The 21,321-nt window shown below is 36.3% G+C and overlaps 1 protein-coding gene and 1 non-coding gene across 4 annotated transcripts; one reads left to right on the plus strand and one right to left on the minus strand.

The window, feature by feature from the left end:
- The first annotated feature begins 1,571 nt into the window (after positions 1-1,571).
- Positions 1,572-21,321, plus strand: SPATA22 (spermatogenesis associated 22). Of its 3 annotated transcripts, none has more exons than XM_075559209.1 (8): positions 1,572-1,608; positions 3,548-3,676; positions 6,633-6,693; positions 6,823-6,918; positions 10,429-10,768; positions 14,926-15,055; positions 17,614-17,711; positions 21,130-21,321. In XM_075559209.1, the coding sequence occupies exons 1-8, from the start codon at positions 1,572-1,574 to the stop codon at positions 21,319-21,321; spliced, it is 1,083 nt and encodes a 360-aa protein (XP_075415324.1). The 3 variants fall into 3 exon arrangements, with proteins under 3 accessions (XP_075415324.1, XP_075415325.1, XP_075415326.1); XM_075559210.1 differs by having other exon boundaries at positions 3,548-3,634; XM_075559211.1 differs by lacking the exon at positions 3,548-3,676.
- On the minus strand, positions 7,670-7,810 carry LOC142460349 (U4 spliceosomal RNA). The gene has a single exon (XR_012786568.1). It is a non-coding gene; the product is annotated as a U4 spliceosomal RNA (small nuclear RNA).

Genomic DNA, 21,321 nt, shown 5'->3' on the forward strand with positions numbered 1-21,321 from the left:
AGTGCCCGATTTCCCGCGCTTTGCGCGAGGCGAGAAGCTAGGGCTGGCTGACTGGACGGCCTCGGGGGCAGTTGACGGTTGGCCGAGGAGAGGGAACCGGAAGGTTAAAGTTACGTGTTGTGTTGGCTGAGGGACCAAGAAGGGAAGACTGGGCCTCGGCTCTAGTTCTCAAACTGACCCCGAGCCCAGGGACGGGAGGGTGAGGGATGAGAACACGCGCCCGACTGGACTGACGCAGCCCTTCTAGAGCTTTCTCTCATGACCGACTGACACACAGCCTTTCTAGAGCTTTCTCTCATGACGGACTGACGCGCAGCCCTTCTAGAGCTTTCTCTCATGACCGACTGACACACAGCCTTTCTAGAGCTTTCTCTCATGACGGACTGACGCGCAGCCCTTCTAGAGCTTTCTCTCATGACCGACTGACACGCAGCCCTTCTAGAGCTTTCTCTCATGACCGGACCGACTGACGCGCAGCCCTTCTAGAGCTTTCTCTCATGCGGGCCCAACGAAGCCCTCCTTCCCGCCATGAGGCCCGTGACTGCGCCTCTCTTTCTCCTTGTGTTTGCAGACGGAGCACCGTTGTCGCGTACCGCGAGGCCACCATCGACATAAATGACCCGTTAGGCTTTGTTGAGAAGCTTCGGAGGGGGAGGGGGTGGGGGGCGGGGGGGGGCAGCGCAGGGTCATTTGGTCCAGGGGAGAAGAGCGCACGTGTTCGTTGCTACGCAGAGACCTATGTAGTATCCCCTCCCGTGTCCTCGCCTTAGGCCGTGAATGACACTGGTTTTACTATTTTTGAGAAAAAGCCAAGCAATCTCTGTTGGGTGGCTCGCCTTGACATCCACAAGATTTTTAAAGGGTGACTGTTTATACGCTATCCCCAGTAGAGAGCCCGAGACCAGGAAACAAAACAGAAGCAGTCCATGACCGTGTGCTTTCCAGGTTTTCTATATATACATTTAAAAAAGATATTTAAGAAATAGTTTTGACCTCCGTCTGACCAGAGTTCCTGTGTTTGTTATCTGTCTGCCTCATTGAAGTCGCAAGCCACGATGATCTTATTTATGTTTGTGTCTTGCTTTATCACACAGATATTTGAGTTATGTTGGGGCTTAAATACATTTAAGAGGTGAATGTGTGTGGGGGATTACAACAGAATTTTGGTTTTGAAAGGGAAAACCAAACATTTGGTTTATTTGTTGAAATTATAGAAAAGGAAGGGAAATTTACAATTATTCTGCATGCCTTAGGTCTAGATATGATTCAAAGGGGCTTCAAAAAGTCGACAGAAAAGTGGAATTGAAAGATAATGGACTTTTTTTTTTGAAGTGTTCTCGAACAATCCACAAGTCTCCAACTGATGGCCAAAGCTGATAATCTGCATGGCGTTTTAAAGTGGGACACAGGAACACAGGACATAATCTCTCATACTTTCTGCCTTATAAGTTTGCCAGTGCTCTAGTTCATTATTGTTCATGTAATTTTAATCAAGTTAATTTTTTTATGGTTTAGTTTAACAACTTCGTGTGCTGAAGAAAGAAATTATAGACCTTGGTATAGTAAAGAAGATGAAGAGAAATGAAAATTCAACTCGAAGTACAGCAGGTATTGAACAAATCCTATGTGTATATTTAATGTTTCTGGTAGGTTATAGAAGAAATTTTTGGAAGAAATGTTAAAAAACATTGGCCTTCTAGTCTAGCCTCTTTATTTGAAGAAATGAAATTATTTTCTCAAAGTAAAACATTTAGTAGCAAGGATGGAAGTTGAATTAAAATCTCCTGGACTTTAGTGTTTTTCCTGCACACTTTACATGCTTGAGTTGTTCTGTGATGTTAAACTGGAAACAAAGAAATGGATATTTATTTGTGTAGGGTTGTTACAAATTGGGATTAATTGCAAATCAACTCAATGGTAGTGTTCTTTCTTTTAAAAACAGTTATTAATTCAGAATATTTTTAGAAACATGCTTGACTCTTTAGCAGCTTCCTCCCTTTCATTTCTACTTCACTATTTTATTAGCATAACAATAATATAATTGTTCGTATTTCATGTGGTATATATTGAGTCGATTCTGGCTCATAGCACCCCTCATAGCAACAAGGTAGAACTTCTGTGGGTTTAAGAGACTTTAAGTCTTTATGGGAGTTAGAAAGCCTCATTTTTCTCTCCTGGAGCAGCTGCTTGTTTTGAACTGCTCATGAGGTAAGCAGTCCCAAAGTGTAATCAACACCAGCAGAGCTCCTGGTATATGTATGGTATCCTAAATGTTTAACCACACATATAAATTCACTTAATTTTTGTACTAGCCCTCTGAGATCAATATTATTATTATCCTATATCTCATGTATGTTGCAGTCTACTCATGGCAGGGAGTGGGTGAGTGAGTGATGTCTCATTCAGAAGAGAAGCTGATATACAGGAAGGTAAAATAAATAGCCTGGTCATTGGCAGGACCTAGTTTGCTCCTAGGAATTTTGCTCTGTAGTCAAGCTCTTAAATACTAGGCCATTTTTCCCTCAGTGTGTAGAATCTTAGCCCAAAGATTTTAGAGCACTTGTCAATTATATTTAAAATTGTAATTCAAACCCAGTTTGATGTTCTCATACATTGAACGTGTGATTCAAACCCAGGCAATCTAGCAACAGAAACATCTGTCAATCTCCCAACTTTCGTAAGAGAGTTGGTTATTGATTCTTTTGTTGCACAAGTGGCGGTGGAGCTGCCAGAGCAGTGTAGTGACAAGAGATCTGGACAAATTTAGGAAGTTTGAACCCTAATCTAGGCTTTCCCATTGACTTGCTTGTTGGCCTTCTTTTTCCTCTGGAATATTTTTTCTAGTTTTGAAGTTTATGAATTCTTAATATTGGTATCACCTGAGATCTACGTCTCTTATCTAGAGGGTAGTGGTAGTATTCTCTTTTGGTATGGATATTATCACTCTTTAGAACATTCTCAAAATGATCCATAGAACATGCATTTCAGATGCATAGAGTGTGTTAAAATTTGGGTGCAAGATCAAGTCTATTTAAATAAAATCTGTGAAGGTGAATTTCTACAAATTTGTATGTTCAGTAGAAATATAAGTCCTAGGTAAATTAAATTTCGAGAACTATGAAGGGTGTACCACTATAGTCCAAAGATAGGTGAGGATTTTGTAAAACATACATGTGATTTTTCCATTGTACTTGAAGGGTCTCCTTTAGTTGAGATGGTGATAGAAAACACAGAGTAGGGAAATAAAATAAAATGTAAGTTTGGAAAGGATGGGGGCAGGGGTGAGGTAGGAGATGGGAATTACTTTCAAATAGAGGTAATGAGAATAAATATTATGGTCAAACAGTAAGGGACTTTGTAAAGAGTCAAATGAGACTTTTCAAGATTTAAAATATAACGTAAAGTTAAAAGTATAGAAATACCTGTGGCAAATATAAATTGACATAAAGAAATAGAAAAAAAATCAATGATATATTATTACATAGTAATTTTTTTAACTCGATCTATTTGTCAATGACATTCTGATTTATTGCTATGTTCAATTTAGGCTGTTTGCCTGTACCATTGTTCAATCAGAAAAAGAGGAGCAGACAACCATTAACTTCAAATCCACTTAAAAATGATCCAGGAATCAGTACTGCTTTTGACAGTTATGACTTTCCCCCTTTACCAACAGGTAAGAAAAAGAGAACTGTGAAAATTTTTAGAAAGCAAGTACTAGAAGTAAAGAAACTCACCATTTGTTTTACTATAGTGAAAAAAGAAAGTGTGTTTTACTATTTTTTGCCTTTTCTATTATCCAAATATACAGATTAATTAACTTTTCAACATCTCTGTATAGAATTTTAGTTTCTTTGTTTACACATGTGGCCCAGTAATAGTCTTCATATTAAACATTTTTTCCCTCTTTGTATAAAGCACATATTGATGTTGCAACTAAGACATTTTATGGTAAAGAACAAAGATTAAAGTTGGTTCAGGAGCAGGAATAAGTGCTTATGAACACAGGAAAAACAGAAAAGAATAGACATCAGAAAGAGCAGACATGAGTTTCTGAGACTTGAGAGTAGACTGCTTGTAGTTCTGAGTCTATTGTTGAATGACTTCTGCATCTTTTGAGTAAAATCCTAGAGATAGGGAAAGCTTCTAGTTCAGTTCATGTTTTTAAAAAATTATTTTATTTATTTATTAAAATCATTTTATAGGGGGCTCTTAAAACTCTTATCACAATCCATACATAAATCCATTGTGTCAAGCACATTTGCAGGCCATCCACCTCTGAACCAATTATGTTACTTACTTGCTGACTCTGGAAGAAGACATCAACAAGCAGATATTCAGAAATAGGCCTGGTACATGCTAGCTATACACATTTATATTTGCTAGCCCAAGGCTTTAAAATATTAATAGAATTTTATGCAACTAGAATGAAAAATTCTCTATAAAACAATATGTGGGCTCAAACATAAGAACAGTTGTGATGGCACAGGACTGAGCTTTATTTTGTTCTGTTGTACAGTGGGTCACTATAAGTTGGAACTGACTCAGTGGCACTTAAAGCAATAAATATATTGTTAATTTTATCTGTGTATACCTGTGGACATTAATCTGATTCTAAATCTATAATTATTTCTTTCTTCTCCATTTGAGGAATTTGAGGTAGGAAGAAAATATAAATCTCATATTAATGGCTAAATAATTAGAAATTCAAATGACTATATAGATGGCTCAACAATTAGCTGGTACGAGCCCCAATAAAATGATTTTAAAAATTCTCCATTATTAAAAATTTTTTAAAGCAGAATGAATATTAACCTTGAAAAATTAACAGTTTTAAGCTGCTCCATAAGGAAATGTGCTTCCTTTTGGAGCAATGAACTCTCCATCTCTGACCAGGTTTAAAGCTGAGAGGTTAATATGGGGGCAGGTGATAGGGTTAAATCAACGCAAACTAGTTGCCATCAAGTTGATTCCAACTCATGGTAACTTCCTGTGTACAAAGTAGAACTGCACCCCAGAGGGTGTTCAGACTTGTGGTCTTTTACTAGGCTCTTATTTTGAGGCTTCTGTGAGTGGGTTCGAACTGTCCCTCTTTTACTTCGTAGTTCAGTGTTGAACCATTTTCACTTTTAGAATTTTTCAGATTTTTTGCCCTGACATATTAAGCTGGCTGAGATACAACCAACCTTTAAAATAATATTTATAATCATAGTTATCCTATGGAAGAGAGTAGAACTGTCACATAGGGTTTCCAAGGCTATAAATATTTATTTTTCCATTTCCATTTATCCTTTTTTTCCTTCTTATATTTTATTGGTACCTAATCTACATATCATACAATTCAATAGTTCAATTATATGGAGAAGAATTGTAAAATCATTGCCACATCAATTTTAGAGCTTCCCCCCACCATGATTAAATCACCTTTAAAATGAGCTGTGTAATCACAATCAGTTCTAGTGTTCTCGCCCCACTCCTGCCTTCATTGTTTGCTACAGAAATTCCCTATAAACCCTTGCATTAGTTATTAATCTCTATGCATCCACTCCTTTTGTCACTTCATAAACTGGGAAACCCAATTTGAAACAAAAACAAAATCGAAATAAAGTGGTAAGAATAAAAAAAATAATAATATACAAATAAAAGTACAAATAGTGAGTAAGAAAGAAAAGACCTCCCTCAATATTTAAAAATCCAGGAAGACATTTTTTGTCATGGAACACGCAAGAAACACTTGCATCTAGAGCAAATTCAGGTTGAGTCAATAGGGAGGTCAGCTGACCAAGTATCAATTCAATCCAGCATAATCGAGATTACAATCATTTCTGTCTGATAGTAAGGCTGATCCCTACCTTTGCCTGTGGCTAGTGGCGGGTCAACAGCTTAATTAATTAGTTACTCTGCAGATGGGTTTGGGGCTCCCACTGTTCTCCTAGCCTTTTACCAATTGGTTGTTCATAATTCTAGCTCTGATATTTTTTCCTTCATATTTGAATATTGTTATTGTCATCCCACAAGCTGGTGTGCTTCTTCCCCGTGGGCTTAGTTGACTCCTTGCTTAGAAGGCTGCTTAAGGCCCCAGGACTATTCTGATTGATAATAGCTACAAATCTTTATGGAAACAGTCTGCAACATATTTCTCCCAGAGTGGCCGGTGGTAGGTTCAAAATGCCAACCATTGTATTTACAGCTGAGTACTTAACCACCACTGCACCCTAGGGGGCCTCAGAAACAAATTAGAGTATAATAGAGTATAAAATACCAGAGTGCATTCACAGGTAAAAGTAAGAGCTGATGGTGAACATTTTGCTAGATCTTCTTTCTGCCTGCGCGCATGCGCGCACACACACACATGGGTCAGAGCCAGTTTGAGAAACATTGGATTAGACTGAATTAATGTTATAAAGTACAAAGCATTATACTTGTATTGTTTATAGGAAAGATACTGATTAAGGTATTAGTTTCACACTTAAAATATAGACTTATGGAAAAAATAATAATGTACTCTGAAGAACAAGTCTAAATCTTCAAGATTTTTCTTGAAAGTTTTTAACCACACAAATTAAATAAGTAGGAAATAATTATTTTGAAGATAATTATCTTACTTGTATTTTTGCTATTTATCTTTTAAGATTGGGCCTGGGAAGCTATGAATACAGATTTGCCTCCTTTATCAAAAACAGTGAACACAGGGTATGTTGAAATATATAAACCAGTGAATTGAATGTCTGTTACTGGCTGATGCTATTATTCTGTGTATATGTTACATTTTTCAATTTGAAAACAAAGTTTTAATATTGAATAAGATGTATTTCTTTGTAGGCAAATATCACATTCAATTTCACGTCCCTTGAGAAGTCAGGATTCGACTCCTAAACCTATTCAGCCAGAAACTGAAAGAAACCAGAGTGGTTGGAGGTAAGTTTTTTTTTTTTTTAAGTTTCTACTTTATTCCTTCTTACCTTTCCTCTGTCCTCATCTTCTGCTCTTCTCTAAAGCTCCTCTTTCTTAAGAAGAAATATAGTTAGGAAAATTCTAAACTTAACTAGTTTCAGCAATATTACAAGCATTGTTTTATAAAAGAAGCTAAGAGGCCATGCTACATAAACTTTAAAAATAGATATATTTAGCAGTGATAACGTTTCCAAAGAATTCTTCTTGTTTTGTAAAATTTCTGCAAATATTTGTCACTATTAGTTTATTATTTTGTTTATGGAACATGAATTTTCTCACTGTTAACAGAAGAGTATTGAAAATCAAATAGAATGCTCATTGTTACCCAGTAAGGTAGTTGGATCCAAGACTGAAAAAGAAAGATGGAGGCTGAGATGCAACTGTATCTACCATGGTCGGGGCTTGAAAAATGAAGAGGGCTATCCAAAAGATTGTGTGGGTACTTTTGGACCATGGCCATCGGGATTTAAGCCTGTGATCTAAAAATTGTGAAAAACAACTAGGGCAGAAAAGGAACATGGATTATTTTTATGCTATTACTAGTTATTGATAAGTGGAGACTGTTGAAGGAAATAATTTTAGAAAGAATCTCACCAACACGTTTCATGTATCAGTCATTGTTATTAATATTTACAATCTTGTGAAAGAAGTATTATCCCCATTTAAAAAAAAGATACTGTATTTTATAAAAAGAAAGAAACTATTTTTTTCTTTGTCTCCGTAGAGACTGTCAAAAATTGCCAATGCCTACTATATTTCAAGTCGTCACAGCAGGGTATCGGGAAAAGTTTTTGATTAGCAATAATCGCACCTCAGATAAACCTCACTGGCTACGATATTGCCACTGTGCAAAGCTAGAAACTATTTTTTTTACTTGTTGCTGTTAAGTCAATTTTGATTCAGTGTGACTCTATAGGACAGAGTAAAACTATCCCCATAGTTTCTAAGGTCGGAGATCTTTATGGAAGCCAACAATCACATCCTTTTTGCCCCGAGTGATGGGTGGGTTTGAACTTTTGCTTAGCAAGCTGACTGCTTTAACCATCAGGGATCCTACTTTTTATATAGTGGTTAATAAGTATAATAGAATCATACTTCTAATATTCATGCTGCTTCCTCAGCACTAGTCTCTTTCTTCAGGATCAGGGCTTGAAGAGGCCTCTTCAGTGGTTTGGGCTGATTCTTGCAGAGAATTCCAGCTGCAGATGTCAGGATAAATTCATCTGCTGGCACAATAGATAATTAGGAAATGGATTGTCATCTGGAAAGGCAACCACTATTATATATTCCAACTTGAACTAATAAAAAGATATCTATTATCAGAGAGTTGGAATACAACAGAGAATCCAAAAGCAGAAAACATTAGAAAAACCAAGCAAGCAGTCGGTAATCTGAAAGACTTTTAACTGGATTTATGCTATAAATTCTGCTTCCATTCTTTAAACCTTCAATATCTAGCAGAAGCTATGCATAAGGTTTTTAGCGGCTTCTTCCTCCAAAGTGGGGAGCTGAATTTTCTGAAGTTCCCTTGCATGTGTCTGTATAGTTTAGGAGTTTTGAGTTAGCACAGAATTTACCCTTAATATAATGGTGTGCCAGGGCCTCATTCACATTGTTTCCCTTAAAGGCATATTCTCTGGCAAGGGCCAAAGGCGAAAGTAGCAGCTTGAACAGCAAGAAGGTCTAATGAAGTGCTGATATCATCCATTATATTGAGTAGGGCCAATGTGTGGGTAACCCTACTCCCATATCCATCTAATCCTAGCATTTAGTCCGTTCCTGGGGAATCTCATTGAACATTTGAACCCTATCTCTTTTGCCAAGCAGAAAGATTTTTCCCTGTTCAATTTAGACCTTATGACCTGGTAAGGTGCTCAGAACCTAGTCAGGCTGGATTGGCTGTTGAGCCAACATCTGTGTTTGGAAGCACACCCACTGAGAACAACGGCCTATAGTTCTCCCATGGCTTGTCTCCAGGTTAGGAGCATCTTGTGAGCAAAAACTTTGGAGTGTGTTCAGGTATGCTGCTTCAGGAGTCCAGGTGGTATAGTGGTTATGGGTTGGGCTGCTATCTGAGAGGTCGGTCAGCAGTTAGAAACAAACAGCTGCTCCATGGGAGAAAGTGAGGCTTTCTACTTCCACCGAGAGTTGCAGTCTTGGAAACTCACAGAGATAGTTCTACCCTGCCCTGTATAGTGTCACTATGAGTGGGCATCAACTTGATGGCAATAAACTTTTCTTTTAGTTATTCCAAGTCAGGAGGTGGGAAGCTGAAAGAAATTTCTCAAACTATGAATAATAATAAGTTTTGTCAACTACTTTTATTCCTGTTATTGAAAATAAAATTATCAATTGTTATCAGGTGAAGAGGTGAATAATGTAAGGGAAAAAGTCTTACATGGGTATATCAGACAATAAATAATATTACTAAATGTATTTTTTCTGACTATTGTAGTAGTGGTGTATTTGTCAGCTTTTATGAATGTATAATTAGTTGCAATTTTATTTCTCAGTATTTTCATAACTAATTTTGTACCTAATTTTACCTAAAGAGGTCTCCTCAAATTATAGGTCCCATAAAACCTCTATCGTCTCCTGGTCACTAGTGAACCACATTTATCCTAGATCTTATAGATTATCGTCCCAAATAAGATTCAGGTTGTATTGATTGTCATCTTGTGATACTTGTAATATTTTCTGGACAGTAATTTAGGATGAAGAATTCATGACTTGGATTAATTTTTCCTGGTGGAACACTTAACTAGGTAGTTTGTTAATAAATTATATCTTTGGTCTTGGCCTTGTTATCATGTTCTGATCAGTTATACACCCAGCAAGACTAATGTAGCTAATAAAATGTTGCAACAGATTAATCAGCAGACTATATACTAAAAATGGAAAACGAATCAATTAGCTATCTACCCTGCCAGTATTTATTTTCGCTGTCATGTGAATGCTGGTAAGGTGCCCTGGTGACATAACAGCTGTACATTGGACTGCTAACCACAAAGTTAGCAGTTCGAGGCCACCAACTGCTCCAAGAGAGAAAAATGAAGCTCCTTACTCCTGTAAAGAGTTATAGAGTCTCAAAAACTCACAGGGGGCATGTTGCCCTGGTCTTATATAGGACATGCCAACAACTTGATCATAGTGAGTTTGGTTTTTGGATGAAATCTGGTATAACTTTAAAAATTCACTTCATAGCACTGGATTCAGGGTTAGGAGACCCAGGGCTCTTTGAGTTCTGCATTTCTTAGTAACTTACTATTTGATTTCAAGTAAATTATGTCTTCTTTCAACAGGAAAGAGAGATGATTACTTTAGGATTGTTGTGATGATGTATTTCGAATTTATAACTAGTCGTTTCAAAGTGGCTTATAAGTAAAATGTCATATAAATGCAAGTTTTCATTCTTTTAATTAACATAAATTATATGGAAACAAATAATATTTTTTCCTTTTAAAACTATTACAGCTACAGAGATGGCATCAAAAATACCAGTTTGAAAACTTGCGATAGAAATGATTTTAAGCCTCAGTACCAAAAAACAAATCTGATTGCAAATGATGGAATGAATTCTTCCCCAATGAGTCTGGGAGCTCAACCGAAACAATTAAGAGTCTCTGACCATCCTAAGTTATCTCACCAAAGAGAAACTGATATTCTCCGACAAACCCATTCATCAAATGTATCTGGCTCCACAGTAAGAGCTAAAGACAAAAATAGTACATTACAGGGATTTAAGCCCAATTTTCAGCAGAATCAATTGAAGAAAAAAATGTTGGCTGATACTCCAGAAGAAACTACTCTCAAGGTAAAACTTAAATATAAGTTAATAACTTATTTAAATATTTTAAAATATGAAGTAAGGAAATACTGGGAAAATAAAAGAGACACGTCCATTTAAAATCCATAGCATGCATTACTTGTTTAACACAGGTATCTAATTCCATTGGAGTAGAAGACTGTTTTCAAAAGATTTTCTTAGAGGGTGTGAACTGTTGCTCTCTTTTATAATTACTACACGTTTGGCTGCTAACTGCAAGTCTGAAGTTCAAAATCACCAACTGTTCCTTGGGAGGAAGACAGGTTTTTTTTACCCGTAAAGAGTTACAATTTCAGAAACTCCCAGGGGCAGTTCTATCCTGTTGTATAGGGTTGTTATAAGTCAGCATTGACTCAATGGCAGTGAGTTTGGCTTTAAAGTTTCCTACCAGGTTCCAACTCACAATATTTATTAATTATTGAGACTATGGCAGTTGAGCTGTTGTATGCAGAAAATATTAAAACTTTTCATATGGCATTCTATGTATTTTACAACAGGGATCAGCAAACTTTCTGTATAAGGCCACGTAGAAAATCCTTCTGGCTTTGAGGCCCATATGTTCTTTGTTGTAACTACTACATATATTTTTTGAAGATGATGTGCCCATGTAAATAAATTCCCCCATATAACAGGTGACATAGTGAGCTTATAAAAATAATGCTGGGGAAGGACATTTATAGAGGTCTAAATACAGGCATGTACATATGTTAAATATATTTTATATATGATGATGGGGAAATAGATCTATGTGCATATATATATATATATATATGTTTAGTATTAAGATAGCAGATGGACATTGGGCCTCCACTCAAGTATTCCTTCAATGCAAGAACACTTTGTTCTATTAAGCTGGGATTCTATGCTGCTCACCTTCCCAACACAATCACTGAAGACAAAGTGGGTGCATAAGCAAATGTGGTGAAGAAAGCTGGTGGTACTATCAAAAGATATAGTGTCTAGGGTCTTAAAGACTTGAAGATAAACAAGCGGCCATCTAGCTCAGAAGCAACAAAGCTCACATGAAAGAAGCACACTAACCTATGTGAGAACGAGGTGTCAATGGGATCAGGTATCAGGCATCAAAAAACAAAAAATCATGTCATTGTGAATGAGTGGGAGTGTGGGGTAGGGACCCAAAGCCCATTTATAGGCAACTGGACGTCCCCTACAAAAGGGTCATGGGGAGAAGACAAGCCAGTTTCCTCTAGTTCTTTATTGTGTCCGCGCCCCCCCGGCCCCCCGCCTGCCACTATGATGATCCCAATTCTACCTTACAAATCTGGCTAGACCAGAGGATGTACACTGGTACAGAGAGGAACTGGAAACATAGGGAATCTAGGACAGATGAATTCCTCAGGATCAGTGGTGAGAGTGGCGATACTGGTAGGGTGGAGTAGAAAGGGGGAACTATTCATAAGGATCTAAATATAACCTCCTCCCTGGGGGACAAACAGAAGAAAAGTGGGTGAAGGGAGATGTTGGACAGTGTAAGACATGACAAAATAATAACAATTTATAAATTATCTAGGGCGTGGGAAGGTGGGGAGAGAGGGGAAAAATTAGCTGATACCGAGAGGTCAAGTAAAAACAAAATATTTTGAGAATGATGATAGCAACAAATATACAAATGTGCTTGACACAATGTATTGTGGATTGTGATAAGAGTTGTAAGAGTCCCCAATAAAATGATTAAAAAAAATAATGCTGGGTTATGTGAGTTTTCAGGGAAACATATAATAGGTGAATTATGTAAAAATATGGTACTCAACTACTCCACTCAACTCTGCTATAACTCAAAAGCAGAGTTTTTGATACATAATACATACACAATACATAACTGAATGGGCATGGCATTGTTTTTAAAATTTTTACAAAACCCTTTGCTTTATAATCTGGTCCTATCCTACCTTTCCAGTCTTATCTTTCTTATTTTACAACTTCTCCAGTGGTTTAGACATTTTATATTCTTCACGGTTTTCTAAAAATGGCATGCAACTCTAATGTGTCTCTGGTTCATATTCTTCCTGATACTTACTTTACTTCTTCTCTTTGCTCAATGCTCTCAATCTTTTCAAATGTCTTTTATATATTAAATGTCTTGGTTATTCTCTATCTCTCCGCTTTGCCAGTTTCTGACCCAGTAGATTATTCACCTTCTGCCCTTACCTGTGTCTGGGAGGTTGACTTGTCCTACTGACTGCATGCATCATCTTGAGAACCTTGACTGGCTTCTAGTAGGGGTCATTTGGTGGAAGTCACTGGGAGGACATCAAAAGGTGGGTGGAAAGGTTGGGCTGTCTCACTCCAGCTTGTTTTAAAGTTGTGTTTCTGGAAGTAGTTGCATTCCTTTGTCTTTTCAGCCCAGGAGTGGTAACTTCTTATAGTTGCTAATTAAGCAGATAGGGTGTCTAACCACTCTGTTCTTGGAACTCTGCTCATGTGTGTAAACAGTTTTTTGCACATTATTATTTTGTGGTGGTGTAGTGGTTACACATTGGGTTGCTAACCACAAGGTCAGCAATTGGAAACCACTAGGTGTTCCATGAAAGACAAGACTTTCTACTCCTGTAAATAGCTATTGCCTTGTAAACGTACAGGAGTTTCTACCCTGCCCTGTAGAGTCGTTATGAGTTGGAATCAACTCAATTGCAGTGAGTTTTTTAAAAATCATTTTATTGGGGGTTAGTACAACTCTTATCACAATTCATACATCCATCCATGTGTCAAGCACATTTGTACATCTGTTGCCATCGTCATTCTTAAAACATTTGCTTTCCGCTTGAGCCCTGGTACCAGCTCCTCTTTTCCCCCTCCCTCCCCGCTCTGCCTTCCCTCATGAGCCCTTGATAATTCACAAATTATTATTATTTTGTCATATCTTATACTATCCGACGTCTCCCCTCACCCACCCCTTTGCTGTCCATCCCCCAGTGGGGGGGAGGTTATATGTAGATCATTGTAATTGGTTCCCCCTTTCCACCCGAGTTTTTTTTAAGTGGATTTTTGACTCACAGTAATCCCATGTGACAGAGTAGACCAACCCTATATAGGGTTATAGGCCAGAATCATTATAGGAACAGATTGCTAGGTCTTTTTTCCTTGAGCTGCTGGATTGGTTTGAACTCCCAACTTTTTGATTATAAAACAAGAGCCCAATTCTGGTAAATTCTGTTTTTTTTTTTTACTGGAAATCTGACTAATACAGCATATTTCATAGTGGTTCTCAACATTATGCTTTCAGCAACAACGGTTCATTATCCTCAATGGAGGCATATTAGAATCTTGGGCAGGAGAAGGAAGGGAAGGTATTTGTAGTTTGAAAAAAAGTGTTCCACGAGATGCTTTCTGCTGTTCTCTCGCCTCATAAAGCAACACCCATGCCTTGAAAACCAGTACCTTGATTACCCATGTGTTTTTCCCAACTGACCTCCAGAAATATGAATGATATTTGGGGCCTTTACTTTTGTTGTTCCCTCTGTCCTCACACAACGACTCATTTAAAATAGCACCCTATTTTTCTCTAACTCTTATTCTGTCTCCATGATCAGAATTGACTCAATGGCAGTGAGGTTTTTTAAAGATGAATCGAATATACTAATTTCTGATATTATGTGTATTTAGTTATTTTCCGCATTTCCCCATTAGGCTTAAAATTTATAAAGAGTGGCTACTTTGTTTTGTTCACTTTTTTCCTCAATGGATATGTCTGATACATAGCAGGTGATCAAGAAATAGTCATTTTCATGTTGTTAATTTTTATAATATCTTAGACTTAATGAATAAATGGTCTGACTACCTTAGAGTATAAGAACACTGAGGGAAGAAATTATGTTTAACTCTGTGTTTATCACAGGTTTGGGCCCATGATACTTTAAAATTAGTTAATGAACAAATGAATGAATCTTCATATAAGTCTCTTCTTGATTAATTACCTCCCAAGTGCACCTGTTTTCTTCTCCTGTAACATAATAAAGATGCATTTAATTTAAGGAAGTAATTGCTAAAAGTTTTCAGAATTCTCTATGCATATCTGCCCATTTCCTAGGGTAGAAGAACCTATATTGAGAATCTATATATAGAATGTAAATGTGTATGATGAAAAAAATAAAGAATAAATGCAATGTTTGGTTTTTCCTCAAAAGGAAGCATCATCATATCAATTAAAACTTAAGGAAAAAGATAACTCCTTAAGAATTATATCTGTGGTCATTGAAAGCATGAAGTACTGGCGTGAACATGCACAGAAAGCTATACTTCTTTTTGAAATATTGGGTAAGTAAAATATAGTTATATGCTACATAATGTATGGGCAATGTCCAACCATATATATTCCCATGCTCCCAACCCCTGTAAAGTCCATTATATTAAAATTCAATTTGTATACAATGGTTTTCTATAATAGATGGGTGCTACTTTTTGATGCTCACCAAAACATTGTTATTATTTCTGTATTATTTTAAAGATGTCTTAGTGCAACTGCAAAGATCTTTTTTATATGTATAGAAAGGTATATTACATACTATAAACTAAGAATACCATTTGACTAATTACCTGAAAATTATATCCTGAGGGTTTCAGTTTTCATGCACATTCTACATAAAGGCGGACTTAACAAAATGTGTTAGTTATTCAGTGATTGCCTATATATAAAAAAGATGGGGCTTTCTACTCCCGTAAACAATTATTACCCTGGAAACCCACAGGAGCAAGTCAGAAGTGACTCAATAGCAGTGAGTTTGGTTTTGTTTTCAGTTGGTGTAGTGGTAGTACTTGGGCTACTAACCACAAGCTCAATAGTTTAAACCCACCAACTGCTTTTTCTCTCATAAAGAGGAGCTTTATGAGACAAAAAAAAGACAAAGACAAAGCTTTTTCTCTCATAAAGAGGAGCTGATACCAAAGGCTCAATAGAAAGTAAATGTCTATAAAAGAATGATGGCAACATATGTACAAATATGCCTTATACAATTGATATATGGATTGTAATGAGTTGTAAGAGCCCTCAATAAAATGATCTTTTAATTAAAAAAAAAGATTTATAGCTTCAGAAACCCAAAACAGTTCTGTTCCATAAGGTTGCTTTGAGTCCAAATTGACTCTATGGCAGTGAGTTTGGTTTTGGTTTGCCTGCATATAATATGGTGCTTGCACAATATCCAAATTACATCTTACCTCACAGAACATATTGTGGACGCATGATGCATGTGACTATACTTCAAAAATACTTCAACAATGAGATTAATACTATTTGAGCATCAACTGGTGTACTTCCTATCCATTGCTCTCCAGTTGATTTCAACTCAGCAGCCATGTAGGGAAGAGTGAAACTGCTCCATAGTGTTTCCAAGGTTGTAACTTTTTATGGAAGCCCTTTTCTCCTTTAGAGCAGCTGGAAGGTTTCAACTGTTGATCTTTGAGTTAGTAGTTGAGCCACTGTGCCACCAGGGTTCTTAATAGGTATACTTAGAGGAATTTTAAGAAAAAGAGGAGGCTGCTAACCGGAACATCAACAGCTAGAAACCACCAGCCAATCTTTGATAGAAAGACAGGCTTTGTACTCCCATAAGCAGTTGTATTTTCAGAAACTCACTGTGGCAGTTCTACCCTGTCTTGAAGGGTCGCTATGAGTCAGAATTGTTTTTTTTGTGTGTGTGTGGTATAGTGGTTATACATTGGGCTGCTAACTGAAAGGTCAGCGGTTCAAAACTACCAACTACTCTGTGGGAGAAAAATTAGGCTTTCTACTCCCATAAAAAGCTAAAGTTTGGAAACCCACAGGGGCAGTTCTACCATGTTCTATAGGGTTGCTATGCCTTGGAATGGACTCAAAAGCAGTGAGTGGAGAAAAATAAAAAAATTGCAGAAGGAATTAATAAGATTTTTTAGTTACTTGTTTGTCTTTTGTTTTATGTGAACTAAGAGTGTTTTTCTTCTTATATCCATATTGTTCTGATTAACAATGTTAAAAGTAGAAAGAATCCTACAAATAATTTGATCCAACTGTTTCAAGTAGGCCAGGAAATGGAACAGTTAATTAAAATAGACTTGACTATAGAGCTAGTTAGCTCCAGAAATGAATCTGTGATCCAAGTCTCACAATTATCAATCTAATATTCTTTTTACTGTGTTACAATAAATTGAACTGTCATATCTCATTTGATAGCAATTACTCAAGATAAGTATGCATTACTATTTGAATGTGATGGATGAAGAAGTAGATTTGAAAGAAGTTAAACAATATAAGCTATCAATAAATTGGATATCTAAGACCCAATGCATGGCTTCTGATTCAATTGAATGTTTGTATTCCCATTAAACCTTTATACTTATTCTAAATATGTATTTATTTTTATAAAGAGTCCTAGTAGTGCTGTTGAGCAAAACTTTGGATTGCTAACTGTGAGGTTGACAGCTCAACTACACCAGCCGCTGGGAGTGAAATGTGAGGCTACCTGCTCCCATAAAGATTTACAGTGAGAATAGGCTCTCTGGCAGTGGGTTTTGGTATTTATTATTATTATATAGACTGGCCCAGAGTTAACTACTTTATATAACATTTTCTAAGGAATAAGCTCCAGATAACCAATTATTTTCAATTGTGTGAATTTTGGCACATAACTTGCTTCTATGTTGGACAGGGCCAAAAACTTTGTTTTCTTTAGTATTCCAGTTTCAGAAGTATTTTTCCTTCATAAAATAGATACTTTATTACTGTATAAATATAATTATGGATAAGTTTCCATGACAATATTATTTTAAATATAAACTTATTTTCTTAGATTTTATTGGCACTTTAGAGCATTTATTTTTCTCCCCTCTATTTTTTTTAGGTGTCCTTGACTCAGCTGTTATTCCTGGCCCATATTCTTCAAAGACTTTTCTTCTGAGAGATGGGAAAAATACGCTGCCTTGTGTATTTTATGAAATAGTGAGTATTTGTTTAAGTATTCTTTTCAAAGCCTATACCAATAAAATATACATGTGCAATCTGTAAATCTAGTATAATGCACATTCTGTTAACAGTTATTAGTAGTTTCAACATTTTGTTTGGCTTTACTTGGGCATTAAAGTTTCTTTATTAATTTGACTGAAGTGGAGCATATATTATACAATATATATACAGCAGATTCCAAGGAATAGATCGTTGTTTCACTCAAAGTTTTTAGTCTCAAGTAGGAGGACCAGATAAAGAAATCTTGCACAGTAATATGATAAATGGTATGATAGAACTATATGCAAAGTGTAATTAGATATAGATAGGAAGGATGGGGCTGAGACAGGTTGTAACCTGCCTTATCTTAGATCTTTAGGATGAATGAGAGTTAACTAAACCAAAGGGTAATGGGGGAGGGAAAGAGTGGGAAGGAATGCATTCTCAACTTAGGGAGTGTCATATGCCAAGATACTAAGCTAAGCGAGAACTTAACTTTTGTTCAAGTAGTTTCTAATCACCTGAGTGTAGAATGATGGGGGAGATGGGGTATAATAATCATGGTTCTGGATCTGAGGCAAGGCAGAGAGCGCACTGGGGTATAAGGAACAGCACTGGTGACAGAAAAGACTGGGGTAACACAAGAAGCTGGAGATCACTAAAAGGACTGCATAAAACATAATTTTTAGAGGTTAGCCTTAATTCTGCCCTTTCAGCAACAGTCAGTCTTAGATTCCAGTTCTTAATATGCCATGCTAGTTTTGTGACTTTACACAAGCTACTTAATATCCTGAGCTTTAGTTTCTTTATTTGTAAAATGGGAAAACTAGTTCTTACTTTGAAAGTAGGGCTGTTATGGAGATTAAATGATAAGCAATGGACATAGTACATTATTTTGAAATAGTAATTGTTATTAATTTTGTAATACTTTGAATGTTCCTCATTTTCTCTGGTTTGATTAAATTAAAAAATATCTTTTCTCATATATAACAATGCATAGACCATATGTATTCACCTCTTTGAAGTATCACAAAGTGAACACTACTCAGGTTAAGAAGTAGAAGCTTGCCACCAAACCAGAAACCCCCTAATAACCCCTTTCTCTTTCTGTCTCCCACCTCAAAGTAACCACTATCCTTACTTTTAATGTCATAACTTACTTTAGCCAGTTTTTGAACTTTACATAAACAGTATCTTATAGTATGTTTTTCTCCTGTCTTAATTCTTTTAGTTAGCATAATGCTTATAAAATCCATCTAGGTCATTTCATGTAGTTATCATGCATTCATTCATATTTTGCTATGTGTAGTTTTAAGTTATATGAACATATATCAATTTAGTTATCCAGCCTATTATAGATAATTCTCTTAGCAGTATTCTTTTATATGTCTATCTTGTGCTTGTGTAAGTGGTTCTGTTGGGTACATATGTAGATGCAAAATTGCCAGGTCATAGTGCACACATATGTTCTAATATAGTAGTTACTGCCAAATAATTTCCCCAGGAATTGAATCATTTTATAGCCACAAGCCATGTAAGAAAGTTGTAGTTTCTCCACATTCTTGCCAAACACTTAATATTGTCAGTCTTACAGTTAAAAATTTTTTACCACCACATTCTTGTGGGTAAGAGTATCATTTTATATGTGCTCTGGCTATTTGAGGTTGAGAACTTTTCCATTTGTTTATTGATCACTTAGTTTTTTCTTTTGTAAAGTATCTTATTAATTTCATTTTTCTATTTTTTTTCTTTTAAAAATGAGGTAAAGGAGCTCTAAAAGAAGCTAGTCTGGATATGAGCTCCTCATCATTATATATTATATATTGTTTTCTCATAGTCCACAATTTTCCTTTTCACTCTTAGTGGTGTATTTTCTTTCTTTTTAGTTTCTATTGAGGTGAAAAGACAACATTCACTAAATCAATAACTACTACATGTATAATTTGGTGACTGTTTACATTCTTCATGTTGAGCACCTATTATTGCTATTCTTTTCCTAATCATTCAAACATCATTAATATAAACCCAGTACCCTCTAAACAGAAATTTTCCATCCCCGCTCTTGCTTATAACCTCTAATAATAGTTGCTTTCGTTTTTAAAATTTATTTTAAAAATTTTTTAATAGTTGCCTTCTATAGTGGTTGTGAGTTAAGCTGCGATTCAAAAGGTCAGCAGTTCCAAACTGCCAGTTGCTCCCGGGTTGTCTACTTCCATAAAGAGTTACAGTTTTGGAAATACACAGGGGCAGTTCTACCATGTCCTATAGAGCCACTCTGAGTCAGCATTGACTTGATGGCAGTGAGTTTTTGGTTCCCTATATTTGATTATATCATTTAAGTGAGGTCATACAGTATTTATTTTTTGACCACGGGCTGAATTTGCTCAGCATGTTTTTAAGTCTCATCTCTGCTGTGGCATATATTAGGACTTCATTTCTTTTTATGGCTGAATAATATTCCATTGTATATATATATACAGCACATTTTGTATCCTCACTCATCTGTTTATAGACACTTCAGGTGTTTCCACATTTTGTGTATTGTGAAAAATGAAAGAACCTCCCTGTTTTCACTTTTTTGGGGTATATACCTAGGGTTGGAATTGCTGAGTCACGTGGTAATTCTATCAACTTTTTGGGGAACCACAGATTTGATTTCTACAGTGGTGTACCATTGTTTTGATCATTGCCATTCTAATGGGTGTACTTCATTTTGGTCTTGTATTCTATCTTCTTAATGGTGAATGAAAGATTCCTGGTGGCACGGTGGGTTCAGTGTGAGGCTGTTAATGGAAAAGTCAGGCATGAAGATACAAGCCTGACGGGTGTAGAGGACAGGTTACCAGTATGTTTTTTTCCTTTGAGGTTCTGACTCCATTTTTTTTGCTTTCTCGAGCTCAAGAGTTTGTTACAAGTGCTGCTTTTAAAAGCTCAGCTTACCCTCAAATATTAAGTCTTCTCTTAGACATTCATCCTTTCCGAGCTCCTTTCCTTCGTAGTCTCACTGCTTTGGTTTCCAATGCCTACTTGGAGACCTTTCAAACAATGTATTTCAACCAGTTATTCTAGTTTTCTGCTGAAAAATTGGTCTGAACTATCTATTCTACCATCTACTAGAAGTGGAATGATGGTTGATATGAGTGGATAATTCAGGTGTCATTACAATGGAGATTAATGTTTTAAGAAGCAGCAGCTAACTAGTTTATAAGAAGCCTTAACCAGATGAGCCCTAGTCTCTGTGGTAGTATACTCATATATGCCTAGCTATTTCTAGTCTTGTTAGAAGTAGAACCCTGGCTCATATAAGGGAATTGCAGCATTTTGGAATGATTCAATTCTGATTGAGCATACTATTAAAAAAATTAAAATGAAGATAAACTAAATAACTCATTATTTATTTATTTTTAATAAACAGGATCGTGAACTTCCAAGACTGATTAGAGGCCGAATTCATAGGTGTGTGGGAAACTATGACCAGAAAAAGAACATTTTCAAATGTGTTTCTGTCAGAGCAGCATCTATTGCTGAACAAAAAACATTCCAAGCATTTGTTAAAATTGTAGATGCTGAGATGAGGTATTATATTAATGTAATGAATGAGACTTAA

Source organism: Tenrec ecaudatus, chromosome 10 (genome assembly GCF_050624435.1).
Source record: "Tenrec ecaudatus isolate mTenEca1 chromosome 10, mTenEca1.hap1, whole genome shotgun sequence".
NCBI classification, from domain to species: domain Eukaryota; kingdom Metazoa; phylum Chordata; class Mammalia; order Afrosoricida; family Tenrecidae; genus Tenrec; species Tenrec ecaudatus.